Source organism: Platalea leucorodia (genome assembly GCF_965183815.1).
Source record: "Platalea leucorodia genome assembly, chromosome: 1".
Lineage (NCBI taxonomy): Eukaryota > Metazoa > Chordata > Aves > Pelecaniformes > Threskiornithidae > Platalea > Platalea leucorodia.
In genome coordinates, this window is record NC_138823.1 from 100,093,969 (window position 1) to 100,121,353 (window position 27,385).

General features: G+C 46.1%; 1 protein-coding gene across 1 annotated transcript in view; it reads left to right on the forward strand.

Moving 5' to 3' along the window:
• RNF144B (ring finger protein 144B) overlaps positions 1-15,923 on the forward strand; it is a gene marked incomplete at its 5' end in the record, with an annotated part of 38,785 nt that extends 22,862 nt beyond the window's left edge. Inside the window, 4 exons of the mRNA XM_082323395.1 lie at positions 5,141-5,345; positions 6,503-6,647; positions 8,354-8,443; positions 8,639-15,923. Coding sequence (XP_082179521.1) covers positions 5,141-5,345; positions 6,503-6,647; positions 8,354-8,443; positions 8,639-8,779 — 581 coding nt within the window. The 3' untranslated portion in view covers positions 8,780-15,923. The remainder of the gene's footprint in view (positions 1-5,140; positions 5,346-6,502; positions 6,648-8,353; positions 8,444-8,638) is intronic.
• Between the last annotated feature and the right edge of the window lie 11,462 nt (positions 15,924-27,385).

The window sequence follows — 27,385 nt, forward strand, 5'->3', positions numbered from 1 at the left end:
TAGATGCAGATGGATTGGGAATGTGTATGAAAATGCAGAGGTTCATAAAAGTTAGGCACAGTAATGCACTTGAAAAGACGGTCAGATAGAAAAATATATGTTTTTTTACAGAATCTCATCTGGCACGAGTCACGGTGAATGACCACAAAGTGTAAAAACTGCAAAATGAGTATACCCAAGTATGCCCCAGAGTTCATGGGCAGATGCAGATTGTAGCTATGATTTGCAGGCACTCACGCCAAAAAGGAAAAAAAATCCCAAACCCTGCTTTCATTTTTTATTTCTCCTATTTACTCCTTCTTCTCGCTTACCCTTAATTCCTTAGGAACTCCCTCCAGTTCATAAGCCAAGCAGTGGCTTGTCTATAGCCCTAGGCAGTGGAAATCAGAGCTTGTTAAATCACCATATTAAAGGGTTAAGAGAGAGAGACATTCTTGCAATACATTAATCTGTTTTATGTAGAACCTTTTTTTTAACTGAAGACTGTGAAACTAATGTTTTCCTGGTATCTCCTCCTCTATTACTAGCCAAAGCTGAACTCATGATCTTTTGTCCAACTCCCTGTTACGTCTCGGGTTTTTTTTCACTGCTTCCCACGCACAGAAGCCTGAAACTTGTCTATTTTTTAAATCCTCCTTCCCTTTTCTTTCTTGACAAATCTTCCTCCACCACCACTACCTCTCTTCATGATGTTTCAAAGATCTGTCCTTTCTCCTTTATGATAAGTAAAACTGGCATCCAAGTGGCAGGCTTAAACCCTAGCCTTTTTGCCTTGCCTGTTGGCCCCAGCAATAAATCCAGCTTACTGATGCCTGGGAACAATGTTTCCTGCTAACTCAAGCCCTGACCTAGACACCAACACTAATCCCAACCCTGGCCAAGACCTTTTGCCTATCCTGGGTTTAGCACTGCCCCCAAGGCTGACCTTTTTGGACTCATCAGCTGGACCTGGCTTACTAGCTTCTGCTGGCCTGAAGCTCTGTTCTCAGACCTGACCCGAGCCTGGCAATGCCTGCCTGCCCCGACCAACGCCAACACTGGTCTGACGATCTTTTTCTGAAACTAGCAATAAACTTTCCTGATGGCACCTGCTGGGGCTGAATTCTGACCTGGAATCTGCCCAGGGTCTCCTGGCAGCTGAGATCTGATGTGTGCCGTGTGCCTGTGTCAGCCATAGCACAGCCCAGCCCTTTTCAAACCTAGCACTACGCAAAGCCCAGGCTGCTACTGCCTAACTCTTCCCTCTCCCATGGGCCCTCGCCAACCACAAACGCTGTGTGCCTCCCGATCCATTCTTACACCAACCCTAAGCCAAACTCAGCCGTGGCTCCTTGACCTAGCAGCAAAAGCAGTTCATCAGTCTTTGTGTTGAACCATGAGCCTTTCCCTAAAAGCACGTGAGCTCCAGTCAGGCTGCAGCCCGGTGCGCAGGGCTGATACCAGCCAGAAGCTGAGCCAGGTACGCCTCCTGGGTGCCATGGATTCATTTGCTTTGCTTAATGAGAGAGAACATTTTGAAGAACTGAAATACAGCATAATAGTAGCATTGCTCTCTTATCAGTCTTTCAGGGTTCATTTAAAAATTAAGAAAACCTTTATATGTGAAATATTTTGAGCTCCGTTTTCCTCTTATTTTTCAGTTTTTTTCTTCAGACCAGGTGCTGGGGAAGAGCTAACTTGGGCTCGCTAGGGTTTTTTGTTGCTGGGGAGAAGGAGTCAGCGTGGTAAAGGGAATAGAGAGCACTGAGTTGTCCAGACCTTGCTGTACCATCTTCTTTTCCATGTTTGCAAATGCAATAAGCCAAATTCTGATTCTTAAAATAGGCAGGTACTAAGGTGTCCTTCGTGACTTTTGCTCTGATCAACAGAGCCCTTTATTCAAACCCTTCAGGTTCCTATATTTAGACCCTTCTTCTCTCAGCTTTATTCTGTTGAGATATGGGCTCTTGCTTCAGCACCCCCTTCGCTTTACTAGAAATGCTAGAAATAAATAACCAGCTTCTTGAGTAAATTAAAAGACTTGCTCTTGGTCTGTAGTCTTTGTTTACCAGTCTCCAAGTGATTGGTAAAGCCAAACGCTTCTCATCCTTTCAGACATTTTCCATCACAAAATGAATTTTGAGGAAAATTTTGAAGACCTGAAGGACTTATACATCCGAAAGTAATTTTCCCCATCCCCCATCTGTGCTAGCTATTTTAATAAAATAGTTTCCTCTCCATTTCCTTGTCTTAAAAAAAAAATGGACAAATAGTATTGGGTGAAAAATAGTGAGAAGTAATTGACATACAATTGCATATCTATAGACACTTGCGTAGTTTAAAAAGGAATTCACTGAAAATATTCTATCCTCATGTGGTTGTTGTGTTCTTAGAATGCAAATGTTTTCAAGCTTAAAACCAAGCTTTCTTACATCTCTGTAACTCCTCTGCCTCCAGTCAGGACCTAGCCACAGAGCTTCCGTGCAGTGGAATAGAAGAAAAAAGGAATTCCTCTATGTCTGTTTAGGATAGGGTTGATGTGGCCATCAGAAGTAATGAAATAGAGGAATAGGATGTGGTTAGGTCATATGCATTATATTTCTATTTCTGTGACAATTGCCCAATAGGCTGAGTGGTAGATGATGAGAACCTCCGTTTTATGCCTGACCAAAAAGTAGTCCATTTTAAAAGGAGGTGTTCCTAATATTCTGCAAAAGGCATAGGCTCATCCTTTCGGTGAGTACCTCTCCTGAGCCAGAAATTCTCTTTTCTTCAGGGTGCTGCATTTCCTCTGTCTGCCTCCCACATCTCACCTGCATGCTGGCACATTTTGGGAAAACTGCCGGCACATGCACTGTTTGGGAAGGCTTTCCTCCTGAGAGTGGAGCAAGAGCTGAACTGGCTGTGGGGAAGCAGGAGAAAGGCTCGGGAGAAAAATGGCCCTAATCAGAAGATGGAGCAGCTTGTCAGAGCAGTATGATGGTCTCTTTCCTTTTTTTGGCCGCTCCTTCTTGTTTTTTTCTGGTTTCACTTGTACTCCATGGTAAACCAAACAGTATGAGGCAGCACGGATTGCAAAACACCATCTGTAGGTTCTTTGTAAAATGGAGGAAATGGGAGTTTCATCTCATGCATTACACCTTGCTGCAACAAATTTGTAAAAATCAGTAAGATTTACAACCCGACTCCCAGTGATGTCAAAACCAGATATCCTGTCTTTCATCCAAAAACAGGATAGGAGAATTTAGGTTTCCAAAGTTGAGTGCAGGTATCTGCAGGAACTGCACTTTAACTCATTTTAACTGCTGTTTATCAACAGAAAGCATACAGCACCTACTGTGAAGTGTGAAGACTCAAATGCAATAGCCCGTACTAGGCCATGGTCTTACCCAGTTCAGAGTTTCTTTTAAGAGACACCACGGAAAGCTACAGAAATAATGATTTCTCAGTCAGGACACTTGTTTTTAACAGTATATAAAAATGTAAAATGGCTTGTACTGCCCACCCATGTCTTTCTCTTCTCCCCACAAATGAAGCTGCAAACTATTTTGTTCTGGCTTTCATTCAGTAGAAAGCAAAATGTTTGTTTGTTTTGGGGAGCAAAGGAAGCATGTGAATAAGAGGAAAGAAGGCAACTAGATTCATGAAGTGGCTGGAGGTAGGTGGTACAGGTGTTTTGCTGGCACAGCCTAAATTATAGATGACAGCCTTTGCCATGGATGTAGAAATCCTCCACATCTGTCAGAGCACTCTGACACAGACTTAAAAATTACCTGTAGTCAGAGCATTGTATACCTGTGTGTCCTGCAGCCAGCAAGAGAGGATGGTCATCCTTAGGTGGTTCCTCACGGTAAGTGTCCTGGACAAACGGGAGGGAGGGATGGCTTTAAAGAAACTGGAACTTTTCAAGGTGAACAGAGAGGTTTGGCATACTGGAAAAGAAATGAGTTTCTAGTCCACATTAGGTTATGAAGTTTGTGGAGTGTCCTTCTCCCCAGGTGTTTGTGCACATGTATCTAAATGCTTGAGAGCTTGGGGGAGAGTTTTACTTCTTTGAACACATTTCTAGTTGTACAGTTTCTAGTTTCTGGATATCTGGACACTGAACTGATACCGCTGTTTTTCATGCTGACTGGAGCATCTGCTAGATAGCCATCCACCAGCCCCCTTCGCTGCGGGCTACCAGCAACCTCCTGCAGAGGAGCAGTGCGGGCAGCGGGGTGTGCGTGGGAGGAAGTGCCTTGAACTGTTTCAGCAAAATTTTCCAGAGAACATATGTCTGGGGTCCTTGTGCAGCCTTTTGTTTCAAGTGGGACAATATTTTATCTGCTGGAGGTACGGAAGAATTTTGGAATGGCTTTTGACACCTCATGGTCAGGGATTTCTGCCTGGTCCTGAGACATCCCCTCCATCTATTTATTTTCAGTGGTGGTACCAGAGAGCTCCCAGGGAAGGAGGAGATGCAGGTAGCTCCTGCAGGCACGACAACCCTTTTCCAGGGAGGCTCTGCAGGGTGAGAGTGTTTGGCTGCACCCCATGGACTTGAGCAGTATAAAGTGCGCACACATTGGGCACCCCTAACAGTGAACGTGTTTCAGCTGGGTTTCTGTTGCAAGCCCAAGTTCATTGAATAAAGGTTGGGGAGTGAGAGGAAGAATCAGCTTTTATCATTCACTGCCATGTGGTGATGTCTGTAACTCAGTGTCTCCAGCCTAAATCTTGCCTTGACTATTGTGGTAATCTGATACCTTACAAATAGAGATCATGTAATAAAGTGAATATTAATTCTGCTATTTACATGACAGATACTGCATGGCTTGGACACATGAAAGACATAGAATGGCCTAATATCACAAAAGACACGTGCTTCTCAGCAAGCAGCAGTTAAGTTTGTCTTGTACCTCCCTATAAAGGCAAAGAATATGTCCCATGTCATGTATCGCCAGTCTTGCGATGCTGCTAGCGCAGCTGCCTTAGCAGAGCATAACTGCAGACCTGCCAAAAGAAGAGGAGCAGGCTTGAACGCCCATGGACATGGGCGAAGAGGGCTTCACCTTCCCCACCCGCATGCAGAACTGGGTCTTATGTACCTAGACACGTGCTGCTGGAATGAGAAGGGGACCGTATAAACGGTTTTATTTCTCTCTCTGTTACATTTCAGAAGTCCACTTGGACCCTCAGAGGACGTGGTGCCCTGCAGCCGACTGCCAAACAGTGTGCCATATTGCACTGAGCGAGTCAGGAGCGCCGGTGCCGGTGGAGTGCCCGGCTTGCCACCTGACGTTCTGCTCCTCTTGCAAGGAGGCATGGCACCCGCAGCGCCTGTGTCAGGAAAACCAAACTACTCCAATACCAACTGAGCAGGGGTAAGAGGGGAACCCATAGAGGCCATGTGGTCTTTTGAGTCTTTTTGGCACGGGGTGCTAGCTCTGTGCCTCACATCAGTTGCGTGGAATGACTTCCTTCTAGCTCCTTAGGTGCATCTCTGAGACTGTCCATCTCTCCTGGTCTTTCCTAAATATAGTTCCAGTCTAATTATTATTTTAAATGATGCATTTTATTTTTTAATACTTCATATTATTTGTGTACTTATCAAGTTTGGGTTGCCACTGACGCTTCTGAAAGGTGAAGCCCTCCAGGGCTTTCAGTCTGCCTGAAGGCTTTGTTTGCGTGCTAGAATTATGACTTGTGCCCATACAAAAAAATCCAGTCACTAATATTCCAGGATCCAAACTTTGCTTATACTGTGATTAAGAAATCACCCCTGCTTAATATTTATAAAATCTCTGCGTATACAAATCTTAACTCTTACGCAGAGTGGGTGTAAAATGCCTCATTTGGTGTGAGAAATCTGATTTATGCTTATTTTGCATAGGTGTAAATGACCGACAGATAAGGTTACATAAGGCATTAATCTGCAAAAAGAAAACACTTTTATGTTTAAATTATATAATGTCTGTGGCCGTCCATCTTTGTTTTCAGTCACGTGTTCAAAGTTTTCTATCATTTTTTGCAAAAAATGAAAGGCTTACTTAAAATCTAAGCATTTTGGTTGCTACAGACTTCATCAAATAGGAGTTGCCAAAGAGCTGTTGCCATAATTTTTCTTCTTCAGGTTTGATCTTTGGTTTTAGTGGAGTTTAAGGCTATTGTGCTCGGGCAGGGACAGTGCTATAAGTTGCATAATCCAGTTACCATGTTAAATGAATTGTGCAAGCTGTCTTACAAAGTGCTCATTTCTAGTGCTATAGGTGATACGTTTGTGAGCATAGTGAGTGTTGGTTTTACGTAGCATAAAAGACCAAGGGAATGGAGTTTCACTTTTACATGATAAAAATAATTGTACACCTAGCAGTGAGTATACTTCAGTGTATTGTACTGCATATAGGCTTTGCACGTTGAGTGCATTAAGACAACAACATTAGATGCTCTGGAAAATAAGGACAGTACACATTAGGCGGTGGAGCTGAATATCAACAGTATTACATTCACATTTCACTTTAGTATTTCCCTTCTCTTCTAGATCACTTATTGGAACGGAGACAGAGGCACCAATTAAGCAGTGCCCAGTTTGTCGGATCTATATTGAGCGAAACGAGGGCTGTGCTCAGATGATGTGCAAGAACTGCAAGCACACGTTTTGCTGGTACTGTCTACAGAACTTGGATGTAAGTGCTTCAGAAAAAACCAGCTAGATAAGGGGTAATGGGCTTGGGGTTAGTCTGAGGCCCTGTACAAGCTCTCCACCAACCAGCTGATATCCTAGTGGATGGCTTGGCTCAATTCAGCTTCTAACTTCATTTCGTTCTTCTCATTCACCCAGTGCTTTTATTTATTCTTTTTCTATAAAGGGTTATAGCAATGTCTGTGGGTCCCATGCTAGTTCTTTGAGGGAAATGGGACAGACTGGTTGCTTTCCAGAGGTCCGTTCCAGCACTACCTTTCTCCGATTCCCTCTTCCAGTGCAGTAAAAATAGTTTGGCTGAGAGCCAAGAAGTAAAGTGTCTTCCACCTGCTCCAACTGCAAGGGTCAGCCTGTCCAAAAAATGGTATGGTACTGGGTGAAGGGGGTTGTTTCACGTGCAGGTGCGTTAAGAGCTCGTATAGACCAGGTCTCCTTTACTAGTACATCTCTAGTGCTGTGTTTCCTGAAGAGAATGATTGGTTAGTAGGCTTGAGGATAAAAATGTTGGATTATGAACATGGATTATGAAGTGCAAGTTGCTAGTTGTTTCTCAGGTGATACCAACGAGTCTCAACTTGTATGGACTTCAAGCTTCCTAGCAGGATTAAGAGTACAGGAAGTAATGTGCTCGTGTATATGACAGCGTCCCTTTTTGGCACAGTCAGCAGTTACAACTGTGGGAGTGTGAAAAGGGCTTTACCAGCACTTGAAATAAAATGTTAGATGCTGCATGGTTTTTCTTCTCTTCTTTTTTGTACACCACAGCCAGCAAACAACGAGACTTCCTCATGCTTCATCCTTTCTTTTCTCAGCATGCTAAACAGGTTTCGCTGAGCGTTATGTCCCATTTCTGTGTGTGTGAACGTGCGTTTTCAACATGAGTCTTACGGCTCGCCTCAGAGTACATACAGTACACAACGATTGCTTAACACCATGCTGAACTGGAAGACTGTCAGATTCTCACGGACTCTGCAGACGTGCCCTTACTAAGTTTTCATTAGTTCAAAGGAGAAAGAAAAATGAAACTGTAATTGTGTGATTCAAATGTAGTTTTTCAAAATGCAGGGTTATGGGAGCTCCAGGTGTAGGTGAAGGTAATACCTGCAGAGCCGAAGAGTAGGGCTGAAAAATGAAAGAGGAAGCAGCGTCAGGTTACAGCGCAGCCGGCTAGAGGAGGGTAATGCAGGGCATTAGTCACCTTCTGAACTAAAAATGGATAGTTTAATAAATATTACTGGGAAAAGAGAAAGGAGACAGGGATTTCCTACTTTTTAAATTTTCCTGTTATGTCTAGGAAGAAAATTACTCTAAAGTGCAGGGACAGCAGGAGAAGAGGAAGTAGAAGTACCTCAGGATTGCTAGCTTTCAGAAATATCTCTTGTTTACAGGCCCCTTTATCATCACCGAATTATAGACTAGGTACTTGTGCAATAGGTGCAATGCATAAGCTTATGCTTTTTAAAAGTGGGGGAGGAAAGACGCTATACAATAGCTCAGGTTCCAAACACACTACACTTTTTGAAACTGCAAGAAGTTTCTCTAGATAGTTATTTGGAAGACAGGTGAACTTGTCTGCCAGCAGCTGGTAATTTTAAAGCAGTGTCAGGAAAGTTGTATTTCCAGTCCCGTCCTGAACCTCTCCCTGCAGTACTGTAACCTGCTCTTACAGCTTCTCCTTTTGTTTTTCAGAACGATATCTTCTTAAGACATTACGACAGAGGCCCTTGCAGAAACAAGCTGGGCCACTCACGGGCTTCAGTGATGTGGAACAGAACGCAGGTGTGTTCCTAGTCAGCTGAGCAGAACTCTCACGCATGCATCAAGCAAAGAGATTTTACCCTTTAGTGAAGGACCGAGATGATTATTTTCATGTTTTCATGTATTTTTTGTGACCTATGCTGTGCTTATGCATGCACACGTGTATTTTATTTTCCACTTGTCTAAATGCATATTTTTCCCCACCATGTCTTTCAGGTTGTGGGGATCCTGGTTGGACTAGGTATCATAGCATTGGTGACCTCTCCCTTGCTGCTCGTGGCATCTCCATGCATCATCTGCTGCATTTGCAAATCTTGCCGAAGCAAAAAGAAAAAACACAGCCCGCCAACAACGTAAAACTCTGTGTCTGAGCCTCCATCTGTACAGCATATATATGTGAGAAAGCACAATGGTTGTATTTTGGTGCCATACCTACCAAATAATACTCCCTTTTTTGCCAATTCTTGGGATAAGTGCCTATTCTTTACAGGCTACTCTATCACTAACAAGTCCCACTGTGGGAAAAGTTTAGATAATTGTGCAGTACATATGGTATAGGTTTTTGCTTTCTAAAAGGAAAACAGGACACCATTCAGTAGATCATACGCTTAAATATGAGCCACCTTTTGAGACTGCTAGAACTTTACCATCTTCCGTCAGCTGCACATGACCTGATTCTGCACTGTTACTCTGCCTTTGCAGACCCAGTTGTTACTGTCATGCTTTCTGTTGGTTCCCGGTGACACTCAGATTTCTCAGAAAGTTTTGGGTCTTCTATAAAAGGGGGAGAGGGAAAAGCCTGATGAAGTTCTTCTGCCTGCTAGCTTGTGTCCTGTTAAAGGTAACAAACTGTTAAGAAAATATATTTGACAGTTTCCTGTCAACTGGCTGCCATGGCATTTCTTTCAGCATTGAAATAAATTTGATTTATACTATTGATCTCAATTATAAAAGTAAGACCAACAAAACTATTTCTAACCAAGATCGGGCTCTCTTTTGAGAGACTGGACTACCCTGAGAAATATGTCATGTTTGATCTGAAAAAATAACAGCTCTACCTTGAAATATTAGTAGTGAGCATATTTCCCTACCTACCATTGGGCATGCCTTTTGTCAGTAACAGGGGTGCAGCAAACTCACCATGAAGCTAATATTTTAATAAAGGCCATGATACAGTTCCTATTTTGTGTGCAGTATTTGGGATCTTGGTTGTATATAGAGTGGCCGCATAGGCGTGGATGTACCTATGCACAATTTATTTTCTAGGCAGTCAGTATATTTTTTCAACAGTTTACATGGGGTGGCAGCAAGAACCCTGTTAAAAAGTTACTCAGACCAGGCTGAGCCAAACCCTCCTTTAAAATCTTACGGACCTGCTGAAGTGACTACTTGAGAAATGCTGTGTAAATGTAATCTCCATCCATTGGTGGGTATTTCTTCTGTCCTGCTCAAGGTTAACAAACTCTGTTACCGATAATTTTTAGTTACTCTAAATCTGAAAGGCTGTCATTTAATGAACCCTTCATTTTGATTTGGTGCCTCACCACCGAACTGATTCAGACCCTGGTATCAGTTACACCCGTATTAGTTCACTGAAACCTCACTGAAGAGCTGGAGTTACTCCAGGCTCACTCAGGAGTAGCTGAGATCAGACTCTGCTCCCTGGAGTTTATTTCCTTAAGGCTGGTGCTCCTCACAACCCTGGCCGGTGGCGGCTTTTGTTCTGGACTCTGTCTGTGCATTTTATATCTGTGGGAATCGATACGAGTTTGCACTACATAATCCGTTGTAATTCCAAACCCCTTTCGGTAAGGGCTGCAAGGTTTAAATGAGATGCTCAGCCTGAGTGCTGTGTTGGGCTCACCCTCCGCCGGTCTGCCCTCCGTGCACGCAGTGCGAGGCACCCGAAGAGTGCTGCCAAGAGCGTCTTTGCTGTTGCGTTTGGCCGAGCCTCAGGAACTTGGCCTTCTTGGCAGCCGTAATTGTGACCTTTTTGTTTAACTTTGCTCTCTGGAAACCGTAACAGAAGCGGTAGATGTTCTTACTTTAAGAAGGTGTAGTCTGTTGAGCAGACTAGCAGGGACAAAAGCCTTAAATGATATTGTCTGTGTTACTTTTTAATTGATCTCTTTTATAAATACTGTCTGACTTTGCTACCAGCTGTGACTGGAGGGCAGGCAGTGCTCGCCAATGTGAAAAGCTGTATTTATTCTCCATCCACAGCTTTGAAGGGAAGCAGAAAGGTAGTCAGTACGTTCTAAATAGAGTGCAATGCAGGGAACTGCCGTTTGTAATAAATAGAGAATGTTTTCTATATGTGTTTTCTTTAAGAGCGGTAATGGTAGTGCTTGGGGGTACTTGTGACAGATTAAAGTGTCCAGCTCTTGGCTTTCCACTATTTTTCTACCTATGTTTTTATGGCACTACTGTCATTTCCATTTTATTTATGAATTTGCAGTTGAGAGTCTTATTTAACAAAGCCTCAAGGACAAAGACATAGGAGCTGTACAGTCTTTTTAACCATAACCAGCGTTGCAATGTACCAATATCCTTTGCATGTTAAAATTTGTAGGTTTTTCATGTTTTGTGGTCTTAACCTATGTCCAGTGCACCCTCTGCTAGTCTGGTTTCTTTCCTTGTCCTCTCCCTCTTTCCCTTGGCCCGTTTTTGCTAAAATGCTTAATGGAATGAAGGTGTCTCATGTTTTTTTCATTAATACTGCTGTGTTAATGAAACTGCCAAGTTCTTTCCTCTGTTAAAGAAATGCAGCTGAAGGCAGTTGTCTTGCCCAGAATACACTAATGGACGCAAGATCACCATTTGTATTGTAATACGAATTTGACCTTTTTCGGTTCTTTAAAAGTTGTGTAAAGTTAATGCAGATCTCTGCATAGAGTGGGAATTTGTTTAAATGGTTTGAAGGATAATATTTTATAAAAGCACGTGCATAGCTGTAAAGTCTGGGAAAACAACACTATTCAGTTTATTTTTAACTCCTCAGTTTGAGTGTGGGGTAACTTCTTTCAGAGGCTAATACTTACAGAGCAGAAGGAAGGTGTGCCTTTTTCATGTGCATATTTTATTGCCAGTGCCAGTTTAGGTGCCTGGTGGGGGTACCAAAAGTGGTAGAAATTCAGTATGCAGGTGTTAGCACAACTTGACAGTCAGAATGCCAGTCCAGGCATCCAAGGAGCCTGTATGCAGATCGGTAGCAGGGGCTCAGGCTTTAGCTGGGGGTCTTTGCATAAATGCTGGATAAGGAGAGCATGAGCTACAGGCATACCTTCCTTTGGCCATGTAGATGCAACAAACAGACCGAGAAAGAAGCTCTAGAAATGCTTTAGAGCTTAAAATAGAAGTCTTACAAAGATGATTGTCTTTAAAAGGCTGTGTCCAGTGCATCATGTATCCTGTCTTCTCATTGCATGGGGATACTTGAGCGCATGCATTAAGTAGACCCTGACCTGGCCAGCACATGAAGATGCACTTACTTTGCCGAGTAGAGCTGTACCTGTGCTGAAGTGCTGGGAGCAGTAGGGCCCTGTTGCCTTGTTTTCCAGAAGGCAGCTATTTTGCACCAACTGGTCATGCTCACAGAGCTTCCAGAGAGCCATTTTAGCAAGAACCTTTTTAAAGTGTTGGGTTTGGGGTTTGTTTTTTTTTTTTTTAACTTTGTAAAAAAATATTAAAGTCACTTTTTAAGACATTTATTGAAAGCATGACAAATAATACTAACAGAAATTAGGGAGAAAGAAACAAAAACAAGACTCTGACTACTTGTGACTCTTCTAAATCAATGTATCTGTAAATCCACCCTCTTGAACTCCATCCATCTGATGTGGTGCATGTTAGTACCAGGCATCACTGCTCTTACCATCTCTCTTCTTTCCCCTGTGGCAGGTGGCTGGTGTGCGGGTAGCAGCCGGGGGAGAGCTCAGGGCTGTGGCAGGGCAGGGTACTGCGCAGGAGCTGGGATCTACGGCACACCACCCACCCTGGCTCCATCACCAATTTGCCCTGGGGCCTTTAACCACTGAGAGAGACCTTGGGGTTTTTAGGCTGGTAACCTTACATTGATAGTGTGCACAGACGTCTCCCTTGGAGAACAAAAGTGGCAACTACTCTGTTCCCTCTGAACCAGGGGCATTCAGTCCTTCTGAAGACTGGGCTCTAGATGTTTAAAGATTAGATCCTAAAATTAGAGACCAGTGCTAGAAATCTGGATTTTTACTGCAACTGTCCACACATCTCCATGACCACATATCACTTTGTAATTTCATGGCAGTCACTGGAGCTGTGTCAAATACAGCTGAGGATCCCACTCAGCATCTCATGTCCTTGTGTTAAAATGAGGGTGATGATACCTGCTCCCACAGCCACCTGTTAATAAACAGAAAATATTTGTCATGCTCTAGCATAAGTACTTCCCTGCGGTATTTATTCTAGAACTATGGGAGATGGTCAGTGCTGCTGTTCAGTAATTGATGATTTATTAATGGTGCATGGGGTTACTTACCCCAAAGAAGGGCATGAGGGGTATCAGTAATTAATGTTTCTACAGTGCTTTAATGATGCTAAATGCTCCATACTGTTGTCTGTCCAGTAACATAGCATAAAGTCCAAAGATAAGTTTAAAATGTACATAATTTTTACTTGAATGAACTGAGAGAAACTGGATATTACCTTCATATTTGCTTGAAGATATACAAGTGGACAGAAATCAACTGCATTTCCACAATGGGACAACGAAATCAACTTTTGGCTGCTCTCTTCTCTGGTACCGCAGTGGGTGGTTGTGCTGTAGTGCCTGCCGCTTTAAAAATGAAATCTGTTTTGCACTGTAATCTCCTTCTCCCAGTCACTCTCATCTTTCTCAAACAAATTCCTTTTATGATCCTATTTTTCATCCTCTATCTCAGGCCAAAGATTCTTAGAGCTAAATTAGTAGATTTCTTTGTGTGAGCATAAAAAGCTTCCAATAATTTTCTCCCAGGTTGTAATAAGAAATTTGATGCTGAGATAAATGACCGAAGGTAGAAATTCCAGACTTGGCTTGTTTAGAAAAAGTCATTCAGACTTAAGAAGTTGCCTTGGAAGACCTAAGTAAGGACTGCTGTGTTAGAGCTCATAGGCAAAGGAGCCCTACAGCTTTTGAGCTTCACAGGAGAGATGCTTCTATTGTTGAGCAGACTTTTTTGGAAATGGGCTGGGAAAAAAAAAATGTGCATCCTATACACATATTTTTATTATATAAATCAAAAAACTGCTCTTGTATGGCTTCGTATTTTGGGGATTCAAACCCCCTGGAGGCTTTCTAGGGTATACTTACACAGTAAGATAATTTAAAAAATACACTAAAACAGTTGAACAGAGCGTGCTAGTTATAAAACAGTTGTAAGACATCTCTCACACGTGAGTGTGTAGGATCAGACCCTAATTTATGTGGCTGGCAATTAAGATGTGAAAATTTACCTCTCCTGGAACAGCGAGAGTTGATTCTTCTGTGGTCTGCTGGAAGGTGAACTTAACTGCTAAGACTCTGGAAGACTTCAATCTAATTTTTATTTGTCCTCTAGTTAGTAAAGTAGGGAAGTGAGAGCTGAATGGTTTTGCTGAACAGGAAGCCCAAAGGTCTGTTTTGTGTCACTGCACTCAAGTTACTCAGAAACAATGTGTTTTTATAATTTATAATTATAATTTATACAATTCATATATAATTTATAATTAGTAATTGTAAAATATTAATTTTGACGTACAATTGCCTTTTATCATATGATAGATTTATTTTCCTTGAATTCATACTGGAAGCCTTTCCTCTTCTGCTTCCTATTGAGAAGGCCGTGCTGTTCCTGGCAAGGTAAATTCCTGTGATTTGGTGCAGTCCACAGTAAATGTTTACTGCTATTTTTTAGTTATATCAGAGGTTTTGTTATGATCCCTCAAGTTAGTTCTTTGAATCAAGCAAATTTCTGTTGTTAGGAAAGGTAGTTTCCTAGCAATGAATTTTATTGACCATCACAATTTGGGCTATGCAAGATGATACTGGTTGACAAGGTCCACCAGCTTTTGAGAGGGCACGATCTCATTCTTTCCCCTTCTGCCCAAGAGGCTTTCTCTTTTCTTGGCTGAAAATTAAGGACTTCAGTCATTTGCTTGTGCCTTCTGGATGTCCAAACAGAAGCAGCAGCTTCTGGTGGCCACATGCCGGGAGATCCCAGACAGGTTGAATGTGCAATGCTGCAGCACGTGTGCAGTGAGTTGCTTGAATTTCAGGAAGGTGCCTGAGCTTTACGGCTTGCTGGGGCCCATGCGGTGGATGCAGTGCACAAGGGACTCATCCAGGCGGCTTCATGAGTGCCGCCACATGTAGCGCCGGGCCGGTGCTGCACCGCAGCCGTGGCGCTGGGCCATCTCGCCCTGCGCGAGCATATCCCAGGGTTTCATCAGGGGCCCTATCTCAAGCTGGCCCTTTCCATAGCTGCCTGCCCACCCCCAAAACTCCCCAAATGCTGCACAGCAAATCTCTGTTCCTTTCGTTTTCCAGTCTCTGCTACTGGCCTGTTTCAGTTTCAAAGAAACCTCAGTTCAGATGAGTTGTTTGGAGCTCGGCTGGTCTAAGCATTCGCTTTGCCTAATGAGCAAGTCTTGTGAACGAAGAAAAGCAGAACTGTTACGTACCACGCTGATGGTGGCATCACCGGTGCCAAGGGACACCTTGTAAGAATTCTCTTAACTGCCCCAGCATAGCTTATTTCTGAAAAAAGTGTGTATTGTAAATACAAGTGCGATTCGAAGTGCCCGAGTCTGGCAGCGGGGTGCGTTTCTGAGCACTGGTGTGGACCAGCAGCAGTCGTGGACCCCTGTCCTGCCTGGCCTGGGGCACGTACTCAGCTCTGCATGTTGCAGATGGAGGCACTGGGTTTCGCCAGGCTATTCACAGCGCTCCCAGCTCTTCTCAGTTTAAGGTCTCCCAGCTGGACTGATGCTGCTTTCGGATGCGTTTGTTTGAAATAAAGCCTTGGCTTGAGAGGAGCAGGGGAGAGGGCGCTTCATTGCTGTGTGGAGCGGGTGGCACGGCAAGGAGCAGTTTGGTCTCAGCAAGAGGAATCGTGTTCCTTTCCACAGGGACAGCCCTTCTTCAGGGGGCTTGTCTCCTGCACTGCAGCCCCCGGGTAAATTCCTCCTCAGCGTCTAGATGTTGTTTCCCTGGTACGTGTTTAGGCTAACATTTTGTTTATCTGTTTTTTTTTCTTTTCCTCCAGGTAATACACTTTCTTCACCACTTCTCTCCTGGTGAAGGGCAAAAGAGTTTGATCTTTGTAAGATTTGTTAAAATATTTTTGTGTTTATAAGAGGAAAGCTGACACGTATAAAGAAATAAGTGCTTTTGTAAATTTTTTGTTGTATGATTCAGCATTTAAACGTTTTACAGATGCAATTTTTTGCACTCTCTCTGCATATATTCATAAAAAATATATTTATTTTCTGTCTTTAAGGTTTACTTTGGGTTTTTTGTTCTTTTAATGTTATGAAATGCAGTATGTGCAACATTAAAAAATTAGTGTAAAGCCATTGTCTCATTTTGTTGTAATTCTTAACTGCCTTTAAAAAGACGAACATAGAAAATTTATGGGAAGAATTCTAACACATGTGGGGTGCTTAATGGGAATTTTGAGGATAAAAGAGGATAGAAAAGATGAGATCAGAATCTTGACTCTTACTGAAAATCTGTCTGAAGAGAGTGGGGCAGGCTCTGGGTTAGCTCCTGTGCGCTGCTGCAGTGGCGTGCAGGTGCCGCAGCAGTGGTGGTGTTTGCTCTCTGTAGGCGGGGTGGAGAGTTACCATCTGTCCCCTCGCAAAGTCTGGTGGAGACCATGACCTGGGGTGTACCACGAGCAACCCGGAGGAGCGGGAGCTACCCCAGGCTGTGGGTGAGGGATGCGCTGGAGGCTGCATGAAGAAGAGTCTGTTGCTTCAGAGCCCCTTTTCTCCTCCCTTGCTCCCTCAACCCTGCCTGTCCTTGCAGCAGAATTAGGCCTCCTGCGCTGCGTTTCTAAAGGACATGATAAGACACTACACCTTGCCATGTGATTTCAGATATACGTGCTCCTTAGTTTTTTCACACACCCACATCCTGCAGTGCTTACGAGACACAGTCACAGCTGTGTTTTTGAGCATCACATGTTAAGGTGATGTTTATTATTAAATATTTCCAGCTTAGCTACAAGTACTCAGCATCCGAAGGTAGGGTTTTCCACCTGGGTGACACATCCTTGAAAACCCAGCGTGCCGTCTGTGGGGCTTTTCACCTCAATAGATTATCAGAAATGTCTCAAGAGTTGTGCCTCTGAGGACACGTTTTGAGGGTTGAGGAGAACGGCTAGAAGGCCGTTTTCACCTTAGCATTGCCTTTGCCACAACGTCATTGCCGTCAACTACAGCTCAAAATTTCGGTCACGCCTGTACGTTTCTTTTTCCCCGCCAGTTTGCTCAGAGTAAATTCAGTGCTGATGTTATTCCACTTAAACACAGTCACTTTATTTATTTACTTTTTTTGCAGCCAAGGCTCTGGTCTTGTTCGGTGAATGTGCAACAAAGCAGCGCTAACACATCTGTCCACACGGTAACATAGGTGACGTATTGCAGCAGACCGAGTGTTTCCAGCACGGCGCTTTTCCTTCAGAGGATCTTGCCGATTACCGAGGAAGCAGCTTTGTGGTGGGAATGTGTCAATTCTGTCCAACTCGTGATGGACACCAGCTGCTGGCAGCCAACGTGCCTGGTGCCCTGCCAGCCTACCAGCTGCCGGTGGTGGGCAAACTGCCCGGCTCCCCACCTGGTAGACGAGTGAACTGCTGGCTCCTCACCTGGCAACTTGGAAAAAAAACTCCCAACCAATCTTTTCCAAGAAAAATTTGACATTTCTAAATTTCTCTCCAATTTGTAAAATTCCAGATCAGCTGAGTCTGAGCAACTTTCAGCAGAGCGGAAAGTCCAGAGGCCCTGCGACTCCTGTACGGTCACGTCTTCTTTCATGTACACTTGTTCTTCAGCAGAAATGGGAATTAATTACCACATTCAGTTCACTTCCTTAATGTGTGTGGAGAACTGGCACTCGCCACTACTCCTGCCAACCCAAACATCTTCTGACCAGTTTTGGGGGGGGAAAAAAAGAAAAAAAAAGTCAATGGCTTCAAATTGATCTGATCCCAGCTTCAATGTACGATTTTTCCCCCAGTTCCTGCACTTGCCATGAAGATTAGCTTTCTTCAATAGCCTTTTATTTCAGGGTTATTTGTAACCAAATCCCTGGATTTTAAACTCCTCATGTTTTTGGGGGTTACGAAAGATGTTGTTTACCTTCTTAACCTCTGTGTGTGTAACAGCCACCCGCCCACCCATGCCCACACCCTCTTCTGGATGGGGGCGAGTGCTGCCTTAAACGCTACCCTCAGCCTGATCCATCCATCCAGTTTGACAACCATCACCTGCGCCACCCTCGTAAAACACCTCCTTTGGTCTCCCAGCAAGTGGGTTGACATTTTTGCTCTGGGGTGACCCTGTGGGTGATGTTGCCCACCCTATAATCGTTCTGTCACGCTTCTCCGTGGGGCCCGTGACTCCTCCTGGGGATGTTTCCTCCTCATAGGCATCGATGGCCTCGGAGAAGGATTGCCCTTGCAAGTACATTTTCCAGTAGCCTTTGAGCCCGGTGCCTGCGGGGCGGCTCCTTTCTCTTTCAAGCTCTACAGCCCTTCCAGTCTCAACACACTTTAGTTTTTGGAAACCAGAACTCACTGAAAATTATACCAAAAAGCCTTGTGTTTCTACAGAGCTTTCCAGGGATATCCCAGAATTTTAAAAAAACAAACCAAAAAAATCCCCAAACCACATACAAAATCATACTTTTCAGAGCAAACACTTTCCATTTGGTGCCATGGGTTACTTCTGGCATGGGACCGCTCAGGCCGACCTTCTCAGCCCAGAACCCAGCTTGTTAACACCTACGCAGAGAGCGATGTCTCCGGCCACTGCTGCACTGAGCCTCACAGGTGTCCGATGGGCAACCTCAAGGCTGCAAATCTGTACTGTGGTATTCAACAACAACAACAACAACAACAAAATCATTTTTTGTCATTCCTTTCCCTAATCTGAGCTTTAGCAGGGCTAGCAAGTGGTGCACCTAGTAATAGGTGCACTTTAAAATTCGGCGAGGATGCTGGAATAGCTGCTTGGTGGCGGAGCTTGTGAGCAACAGCCCAGTGTCCACACCTGCCCGCAGATGTGCCCATGTGTTATCCAAAAAGGCAAAATTGCAGGATCTCTGACTTCTCAAACTGAGGCTGCAGGAAGTTTCCCCAGAAGGGTCAGAGTAAGGCCTCCCAGCAAGAGACACCCCTGGTCCTTTTCTTTAGTAGTACCATGTAGTAAAGAAATGAAAAATCTTTCCTGATGCTTACTAGCACAATCCATTAGCAGGCACAGTTGGTAATTTGGCTGTCTTGCCTTCTTGAGATCCATACCAGTGTCAAAATGTCAGACTTTGAGAAAGCCTCGAGAACTGGCCAATTAGTGAGTAATTGAGTTTTCCTGGGTCTTGCCGAACAAACTGAATTTAAGCCCAGGTGAGTGCATGGGCCTGTGGCAGTCAGTGCTGCTGCCTGTCGTGAGAGGTAAGAGACTCCTGCTGCCTCCAGCAGCTGCTCATCCTCAACCCCGTGGCCAGTGGGGAGGCTGCTTTGGGAACCCTTGGGTTTCCCTATGTGAGTGTGTCTGAGCACCCCATTGCCTGGTCGGGTCTGAGATGAGGGTCTGAGCACCCCATTGCCTGGTCGGGTCTGAGATGAGGGTCTGAGCACCCCATTGCCTGGTCGGGTCTGAGATGAGGGTCTGAGCACCCCATTGCCTGGTCGGGTCTGAGATGAGGGTCTGAGCACCCCATTGCCTGGTCGGGTCTGAGATGAGGGTCTGAGCACCCCATTGCCTGGTCGGGTCTGAGATGAGGGTCTAACTGTATCCATTCCCATTTGGAGGTTTTGTCTCCCTGGGAGCCTGAGGCAGAGGGGGCAGTGAGATGCGCAATGGGAAAGATCAAGGAAAGACTTGTATTGATATCTGCTCCCTTGCGGGAGCTGACGTTCACCTAAACTCTCTCACTCTGCTCTCAGCACTGCAGGGAGAGGGGAATTCATCTGTTTTTTGGTATATTGCTTTCAGTTTTGCTGACCTAATACTCGGCATGTTTAGCTGTTGCCTGGAAGGGATGTTGTTCCTGATGGTGTTTCAGCTGGAGAAGCCTCGCAGTGTGTTTGCTACCAAAGTGTGCTGAAGTATGTACTGTTATAGTGCCAGTGTCACTACAGTGGGATAGCATCACTTCTAAAACATAATCAGAACGGAAAGGAAACTTCTAGCTTTGCTCAGGCTATGAATACAAACAACTAAAATGTGAGAGGCCCTGGGGTCTTCAGCCTGCATCACCCACAAGTTTTGGTAGAGCCAGGGAGGCAGCGGTCTGTGGCTGCTCAGGGGCAGTGGTTTAAAAGTGATAACAGGGATGCTCCGGGCTGCAGCCAGACCCGAGTCCCTCTCAGCTGGGTGAGGAAGTGCAGCTGGCGCTGATATAGCTGTGGTGGCCCAGAAACCAGCACCCAGTGCTACTGGGAGTGGTGGGTTGGCCGGGTTTTACACCGATCTCTCCTGTCTCCGAGTTGTCTTCACGTTACCCCACATCTCCCTGGGATGTGGTCTGGGGTGCTCAGCCGCAGGAGGGCTCTGGTAGGCAGGGCGGAGGCTTGGGGTGGCTGTAGGAAAACTTTCTCCTCCTCTCTCCCAGCAACGGTATAATGTTTCCTACAGTAATGTTTATTTTCTCTAATCTGGAGTTTCAGTCTGTATCACATGCAGCTGTTGGAGGAAAAGATGCTCACTAGTTAGCTAAAGGTATCCTCATTAAAGTTCAGCTGGTAAATGTGACCATCTTACTAATTCTATTTATGAAGATGCGTGATATCCCATAAATAATCTTTTTCTTTTTTTTTTTTTGACTGAAGTAGGTCAGTAACTTCACTGATGTCAGGTCCCTCACACAGACTTTTATCCTTATGATTTTTCTTTCTGCCTGTTCTCTCCAGACAGGTGGCAGAGCCGTTCACGCTGTTGTAGACAGAAGTGCCCGTTCTGCATGTGGGCTGTTTAGGTGTGGGTGCTCAGCAGCGGTGCCGAGCCAGCGTGGCAGGGACAGCTGAGGTGCCGGGGACTCTAATCCAAGGTGCTTCAAAATATAGGGTGTCTAACTGGCATCCAAGCTCTAGCGACCCCAACACTTACTCTTATCCAGGCTTTTCTCCTACCGTTTCACCTAGTCTGTTTTTTCTGTGCTTCCATGTCGGCTTTAAAACCTAATCTCTGCTTTGGGGAGCAGGTTTTCTGTTGTGCACCCCTGGCAGGAGTGGCTGGGGTGCTTTTTTTGTGCCTGCCAGGAACAACCTGCTCAGTTTGCAGATCAGGAACACTTGTGCCAGCCACAAAAATGAAGTTTGATGTTACAGTTCAGCATGTTAATCGTGTGGAGATAGAGAAGCGAGCCCCTCTGCCCGCCTCCCAAGCCGTCCCTGAGCTGTGCGTGTGTGGCTGTGTCCGCTGACATGGTGGGGAGGCTGGTCAAGGGCAGGGGAGAGCTGAGCTCTGGCATGATGGGGACTGGCAAAGCTCCAGCTGCAGGAAGAGATTCGTGTTTGCAGCACTTAAGGATTATTTGAATTTGGCACCTGGCCCAGCTGGCCCAGCCGCTCCAGAGGACTGCTCTGCCTGAGCACTGCGAGAGGTAGTAAACGTGCCTCCTTTGCAGGGCTGCACTCCTGCACGGGAGCTCGGCTGGGACCCACTCCTCACTTGTATGGAGCTTGGACAGGGGCCTCCCACAATAAGATAAAAGGAGAATTTTGTTATGAATTCGCTCCTTTCCCTTCTCCCTTCCGTGTAAGAGCAATTTCTTTCAGCAAAGACCTAATCCCATCTACATGAGCCAGTAAAACTAGCAGTGTGCTTAAAATGAGACCAGTTTAGAGAGAAACTCCGAGGACTGGCTCTCTACCCGGTGTGAAGGCTCAGCAGGTGACCCAGCCCCAGCACTTGTTAGATGCACGGTGCTGATGCTTTTGCTTTTGCAGGGTGCTGTGCTCAGACTCCAAGGTGCCATGGCATCTGCAAGGAGCTCCTTGCTGCTGGCACCTGCCTTCCTTTGATGTGGCACTGTTGGCACCAGCTGCACCACTCCTGGGCCGCGTCTTGTTCCCCTGGGCATACTGGGCTGGGGATGGCTGGGGGAGGTGACACTGCTGAAGGCAGAGGGGGAGGGAAGGGTCTGAGGCTGCAGAGGTGCTTGGGAAGATGCTTGAACATGAGGGGCATGAGCATGGTTGTGGCAGCTTTTCCCAGCATCCTGGGCTCCAGCTGGGCACCTGAACAGGGCACGTGGAAGATACTTCGCAAAGAGCATGTCCATGCCGGGGCTGGAAGAGGAGGGAGGCCTGGCTGCTGCTTCCCTGGTGTCTCTCCTGCCTTCCAGGGCTCTGTTCAGAACTGCTTCCCGGCAGCTCCTGGTGGGGCAAGGCCCTTTCTCCGAGCCTGTCCAGAGCTCCCTGGAAACCTAGAGAAATGAATGTTGCAGAGAAAACACAAACATGACTGCAGAGAGGGGAAGAAAGAGAAATGCATTCAAAGTAGGGAAAGGCAAATGCGTGTGTAAGAAAAAAAAATAATCATGGGAGCAATGTGTAAGACTACATGATTTTTATGTTAATCTTGATAAGATGACTCAGTTCAGCTGCCAGAGCTGAAGCATATGGGATCAATAAAAATAATTCAAAGAAGAGAGCGTGTATGTAAACAACAGGGAGTAACTTAGCAAGAATTGAGCATGTCTTTTAGTTAATTAAAAGCAAAATCCTAATTCTAAGCTTCTGGTGGCTCATAATTCCTCTGAGCATTTTGGTCACTCTTCCCAGCTGCAGCTTGGGTTTGGATGACCTCAGGCCTGGGTCTGCGGTTGTGCTCAGTGTTGTGCATTCGTGTGTGTCCCACTGCAGCCGGTCTGGTCTGTGCCAAGTTTGTGCCTCTGTGTAAACTTTTGTGGGACAGCAACTCTGCGGGAGAAGAGCCCTGTATGGCGGTGGCACAGAGGCTGCCAGGGCTGCATGCCTGCCTCCCTCCAGCAGCCTCCTCCGTTGCTGATGCTGCCAGAGGGGTAGAGGGTGGTGCCCCCTCCCTTCCCAAGCACCTCATGTATCCTTCTGGTCCTGTGCTGATGCATTTTGGATGCTACTGATGCATGGCCAGACCCAGCCTTCCAGTTAAAAATCAAGGAAAGGCTAACTGTGGCTTTGCTACGTAAACAATAAATAAAAAAGGACTGTTTTGCTTCACTGCTCCAGCAGACCCTGGAGGCTGTGCAGGCTGGGGGGGTGGTAGAGCAGAAAGTGTCCCCTGTGGCTTCCCCAGCACAGGCTGTGATGGTGCCCCGTAGGGAGGTGCATGTCCCTACTCACGGCCCAGACGCTGGGGTACGTGCCCTGGTAGGGAGGTATGTCCATGGCTCACCTGTCCCCTCCCTGCTCTGGACTGATTTGCATGGCAGCAGCGAAGTATTCTGTGATTTCCCGCCTTCCTCTCCTCTGGGAAGGCAAGTCCCTCTCTGACCCAGGGTTTTGTGTCAGTCTGGGTCTGTAACTGCCATTAGGTCATACGGGAAGGATTAGCACCAGTGGCAACCAGGACTACTTATGGCCTTGGCAATGGAGGTGTTATTATAAACACCATTATTCACAAGTTATAATTATACAATCACACAGAGTATCATTTTATATAATTGTCATTATCTAGCTATTTATTTATATGCACGTGGTGATCTCGGAACACCTGAGGTGACTTGTTTCTTCCCAGAAATGATTGCACTTCAGCATATGTGAGGCTAAAATATACGGCAACCGTCCAAGGCCTGGAGAAGCCTGAGGATGGTAAGGTGCTGGGACTACAAAGGATGCTGCTTTGCTGAGGGAAGATGAAGTTATTTTGCTTTTTGCAAATCGTGTTTTCCACCCCCCCACACCCCCCTGACTCATTCTTTGAAATGACCAAATGGTTTTGGCTGAAGTTGTGCCCCCTGCCTCTTGTTACTGGATTTTGTACATCCAAAGGTTCCTGTAAAGCCAGCACTAATGGGGCCAGCTGGGGCTGCTGCCAGGCTGCAGCATTCCCATGGCCTGGCAGGACAGGGAGGAGAGACTCCTTTATACCCTGGGGACTGCATCAACCAGCATATATATTATAGCTTCCTCCCCAAGACTTTTTTAAAAAATGGATGCTAATGTACTAAAAGGAAAGATACCATTCATTTTTAAACAGGGTTTAACCAGAAACCATTTGCCCTGTTTCATGCTGTATTCTTTGTGTTTTACTTGCATCATGTGCTTTGGGAAAGCAATGGGGGAAAGATGTGCAAGTCCAAGCTGGGAAAGAAAGAGGAAAAAGAAAAACCAAATGCTGCATCGGATGCCACTTGCTGTTGTGGTGCCCATAGTAATGGGTGCCACTTGATGCATCTCTGGTGTCAGCTGGTAATACTGAGGGTCAAATGCCCTGAGGTGAAACACAACCTGCCACCTTGCTCGCATCCCTGAGGAGCGTGGCCTCTGATGTGTAAAAGAGGGGCAGCGGCAGCTCGGGATCAGCAACTGCCCACCAGTGATTTCGTGCAGAGGAGAAAGTACGGGAAGGGAGAAGAGGAGCAAGAAAGAAACAGTGATGAATGTCAAAGAGATTTATCTTGTATTTCCGAAGCGTTTCCTACTCCATCATTCCCACCATCGTGGTGTTATCGCAGGTCCTGCTACACCATCTCTGCTCTTGGGAAGTGATGGAGCTGCCAGAAATGCTGTGGCGTGAGAGGTATTGACTGCTGGCTCTGCTCCTTGCTCTGAAACTCCTGCCTACGTCATGGCATGGAAGCAACTTGTAAAGGATGGATTACAGGGGTGGACAGACAAAATAGGGGCCAGGAAATAAAAAGCAGGCTATAATAATTGTCTGACTCAAAGGCAAAAAAACAGTGCGGGATTGTGGCAAACTGATTTCACAAAGTGATTTAGCTGGTTTTCCTTGAATGTTGCCTAGTCTCTGCTGGGAAATAGTTGGTGTGGGCACACTGACGGACTTTTTCTGCTCCTAGGAGGAATCAGAGGTGATTCTGGACTTTGGAGGTGGGTGTTGAGTGTCTGAGAGGTGGGTCTCTCGAAGTGGTAGCTCAGGGACTGGCAAATGATAAGACACCGTGGCATGTATTACCCCATGGAGAACTGTACGTGTTGCGGAGTTGGGTGTTGGCGCAGGCTCCCCAGGGCACAAGATAGGTACGGCTACCCCCCAGAGGGGTGGCATGTGGGGACCCTTCTGCCCTGCTGTCACAGGATGTCTCCAGAGGTCATGCAGGGTGAGCCTTTCCCTTTTGCCTTGTGGATCTAACACAGGATTGGGACAGAGCCCTGTGTTGACACCTTGGACACCAGTGTCTAATCTTTTTCCCTTTCTCCAGTCTCTTCAGGGGAATTTTTAGATCCTGTATTGAGGCTTCAGGTGGGTGTAACTTCCTTGAGCTGACCCTGCAGAGGCGGGTCCTGGCCACTGAACACCTTCTGCCACATAAGACTTGTAGGCACCTGGCTTGAGCATCCTTGTTGTGAATCCTTGAAGAATCATGGGAAGCTGTGTTAATGTCCTTGTCCCTCCCTATTCTCCTCCCCTGCTTCCCCAAAACCTCTCATGCGTGGCCTCAAGGAAGGATGAAGCTGAGACACTGGACAAAGCCACATCCCTGCTCCAGAAAGTAGGACACCCTTTCTCAGAGGTGTGGTCCCAGCATGATCATGCACTTAGCCACATCTGGGCCACATCTGGAGGCTGTCCACAGTGAGCACACGGGTCTTACATGGGTTGCAAAGGGATTTGAAGCATGTTTGTGTGTAGGCTTCCTGCCTGGCTAGTGGGGCACCCCATGGCCTCTGCTCACCAAGTGCCTGCTCCCCATGTCTGGGAGGAGAGGGGCAGGAGGGGATGGGGCCAGATGCTGTCCAGCTGCTCTCTGTTCCCTGGTCTTTAGCAAGGGTGGGAACAGAAATGGCATAACCTCAAGAAGCTTGGCCCTACATGGATTCAGTGGTAACAAGCTCCCCCTTGCAGTGACAGGAAGGTTAAATGCTGATTTGCAGCGTGGCTGAGTGCAACCTGCGCTCCTGTCCCTGCCTGTGCTGCAGTGGGCGATTCGCTGGAGACAGGAGCAAATTCACCCGGTGGAAGTAGGTTACATTCTTCAAATGCCATAATGTCTGACACATCCAAACATGGTTTAAGTTTCTGGAGTGATGCAACTTCCCATTAACTGAGATAAGGGTTTTGCTGTGGATTGCTGTGCACTTCAGCTGCGATGTGTGAGGAGGAAAGTGGAGTTCATGCCTTTTTGCTGAAGTTAAAGGATGTCTATGAAATATTTCAGGCATTTCTCTGTATGGGAACTTTCACTATTACTTGCAGAACAGAGCCTTTACAAGTTTGGAAATAACCTAGCTTTCCCTTGTGTACTTATGGGCGCTCTGGGGATTTTTCTTTGCTGCTTTCCCCTTTCTACAGGCGTGACTCAAGGCAATGGCAAGGGGTAGGGTTAAGGGGGATTGCTAATGATCTTGCCCCTCTGCCAGGCAGCTGCCTTCCTGGAAGGGCAGAGCAGAAAACTAACCCAGAGATTTTGGCCAAGCACCGTTTTAGAGCCAAATCTGCATGAGTGCTCTGTAACTGGAGGAGCGGCCACCATGGCGAGGACTGGAGACTGACCTTCCCAGCAGCTGCTAAATGGAGCTGATGAAGGTAGCCAGTACTTTGCCTTTTAGAAAACTATACCTATTTATCTCTGCGTGGGCACCAGAAAATGGAGTTACCCTTTTCCTGCTAAAAGCTTAATTTTCTTCTTGGCATGGGCTCCAAAGGGTCTGGAAATGCCAGTGACTCCCTTCTGCTGCCTGTGAGGGCTCCCTGGGGCTGCAGTTGGATCAGATAGGAAAGCCTGGTGTGGCTGAAGGTTGGTTACTGCCAGCAAACACGGTGCAAATGTCAGTGGGGTTGTGCTGCAGCAGGTTGGATTAAATGCTAGGAAGAGATCAGATGGGTGAAATCACAGACCCTGAGGGAAATGGGGCTCTCTCAGAACAGGATAAACTGAAAATACCAGAGGGAGGTGTACAGCAGCAGACTAACTGGGGCTGGGTGAGCCATCAAAGGCCCTAGAGTGTGTTTTGAAGAAGCAGCTTTACCAAAGAGGGGGAAAGCAACCTTAGTGAGGAAGGAGAAGCATATGTAGACAGCATGAAAGAACTCCCTATTTTCACTTTGTTATATTCCCCCCCACGCCCGGTCCTTAGAAACGCAGTGCAGTGAAGAAAGGGACCTGGGCAGCGTTAGCAAAGAAGAGAGAGGAGAGCTGGGTTAGCTGGCCAAGTCTGTACAGCTTTAAGGTACAAAGCACAGGTCTGGCAACATGACCTCTGTATATTTGAGCCTGTTGGCAGCACTGACAGCTCTCACACGCTCCCCACCTGCCATGGGACTGGGACTCTAGCTCAGAGATGCTGAACCTCCCCAGTAACACCCCATCCCTGCCCAGGTGTGTCCTGGCTGCAGAAGGCTGCTGGTGGGGATGCTGGTTCCTGCACCAGGCGCCTGTGGCAGAGCAGGCTGCAGAGGGGAGATGAGATGCGGGGTTTCCTCAGATGTGGGCTGCTCGGGCATAAGTGTCAGGAGTTGGGTGTTGGGGAGAGGAGAGGACAGAAAAGGGGGATTAGGTGTACAGGATGCTAAAGATATCTGATGGCAAAGGGGAATTGTAACTTGAGCTTTGGCTGCCCATCAGATCTCATC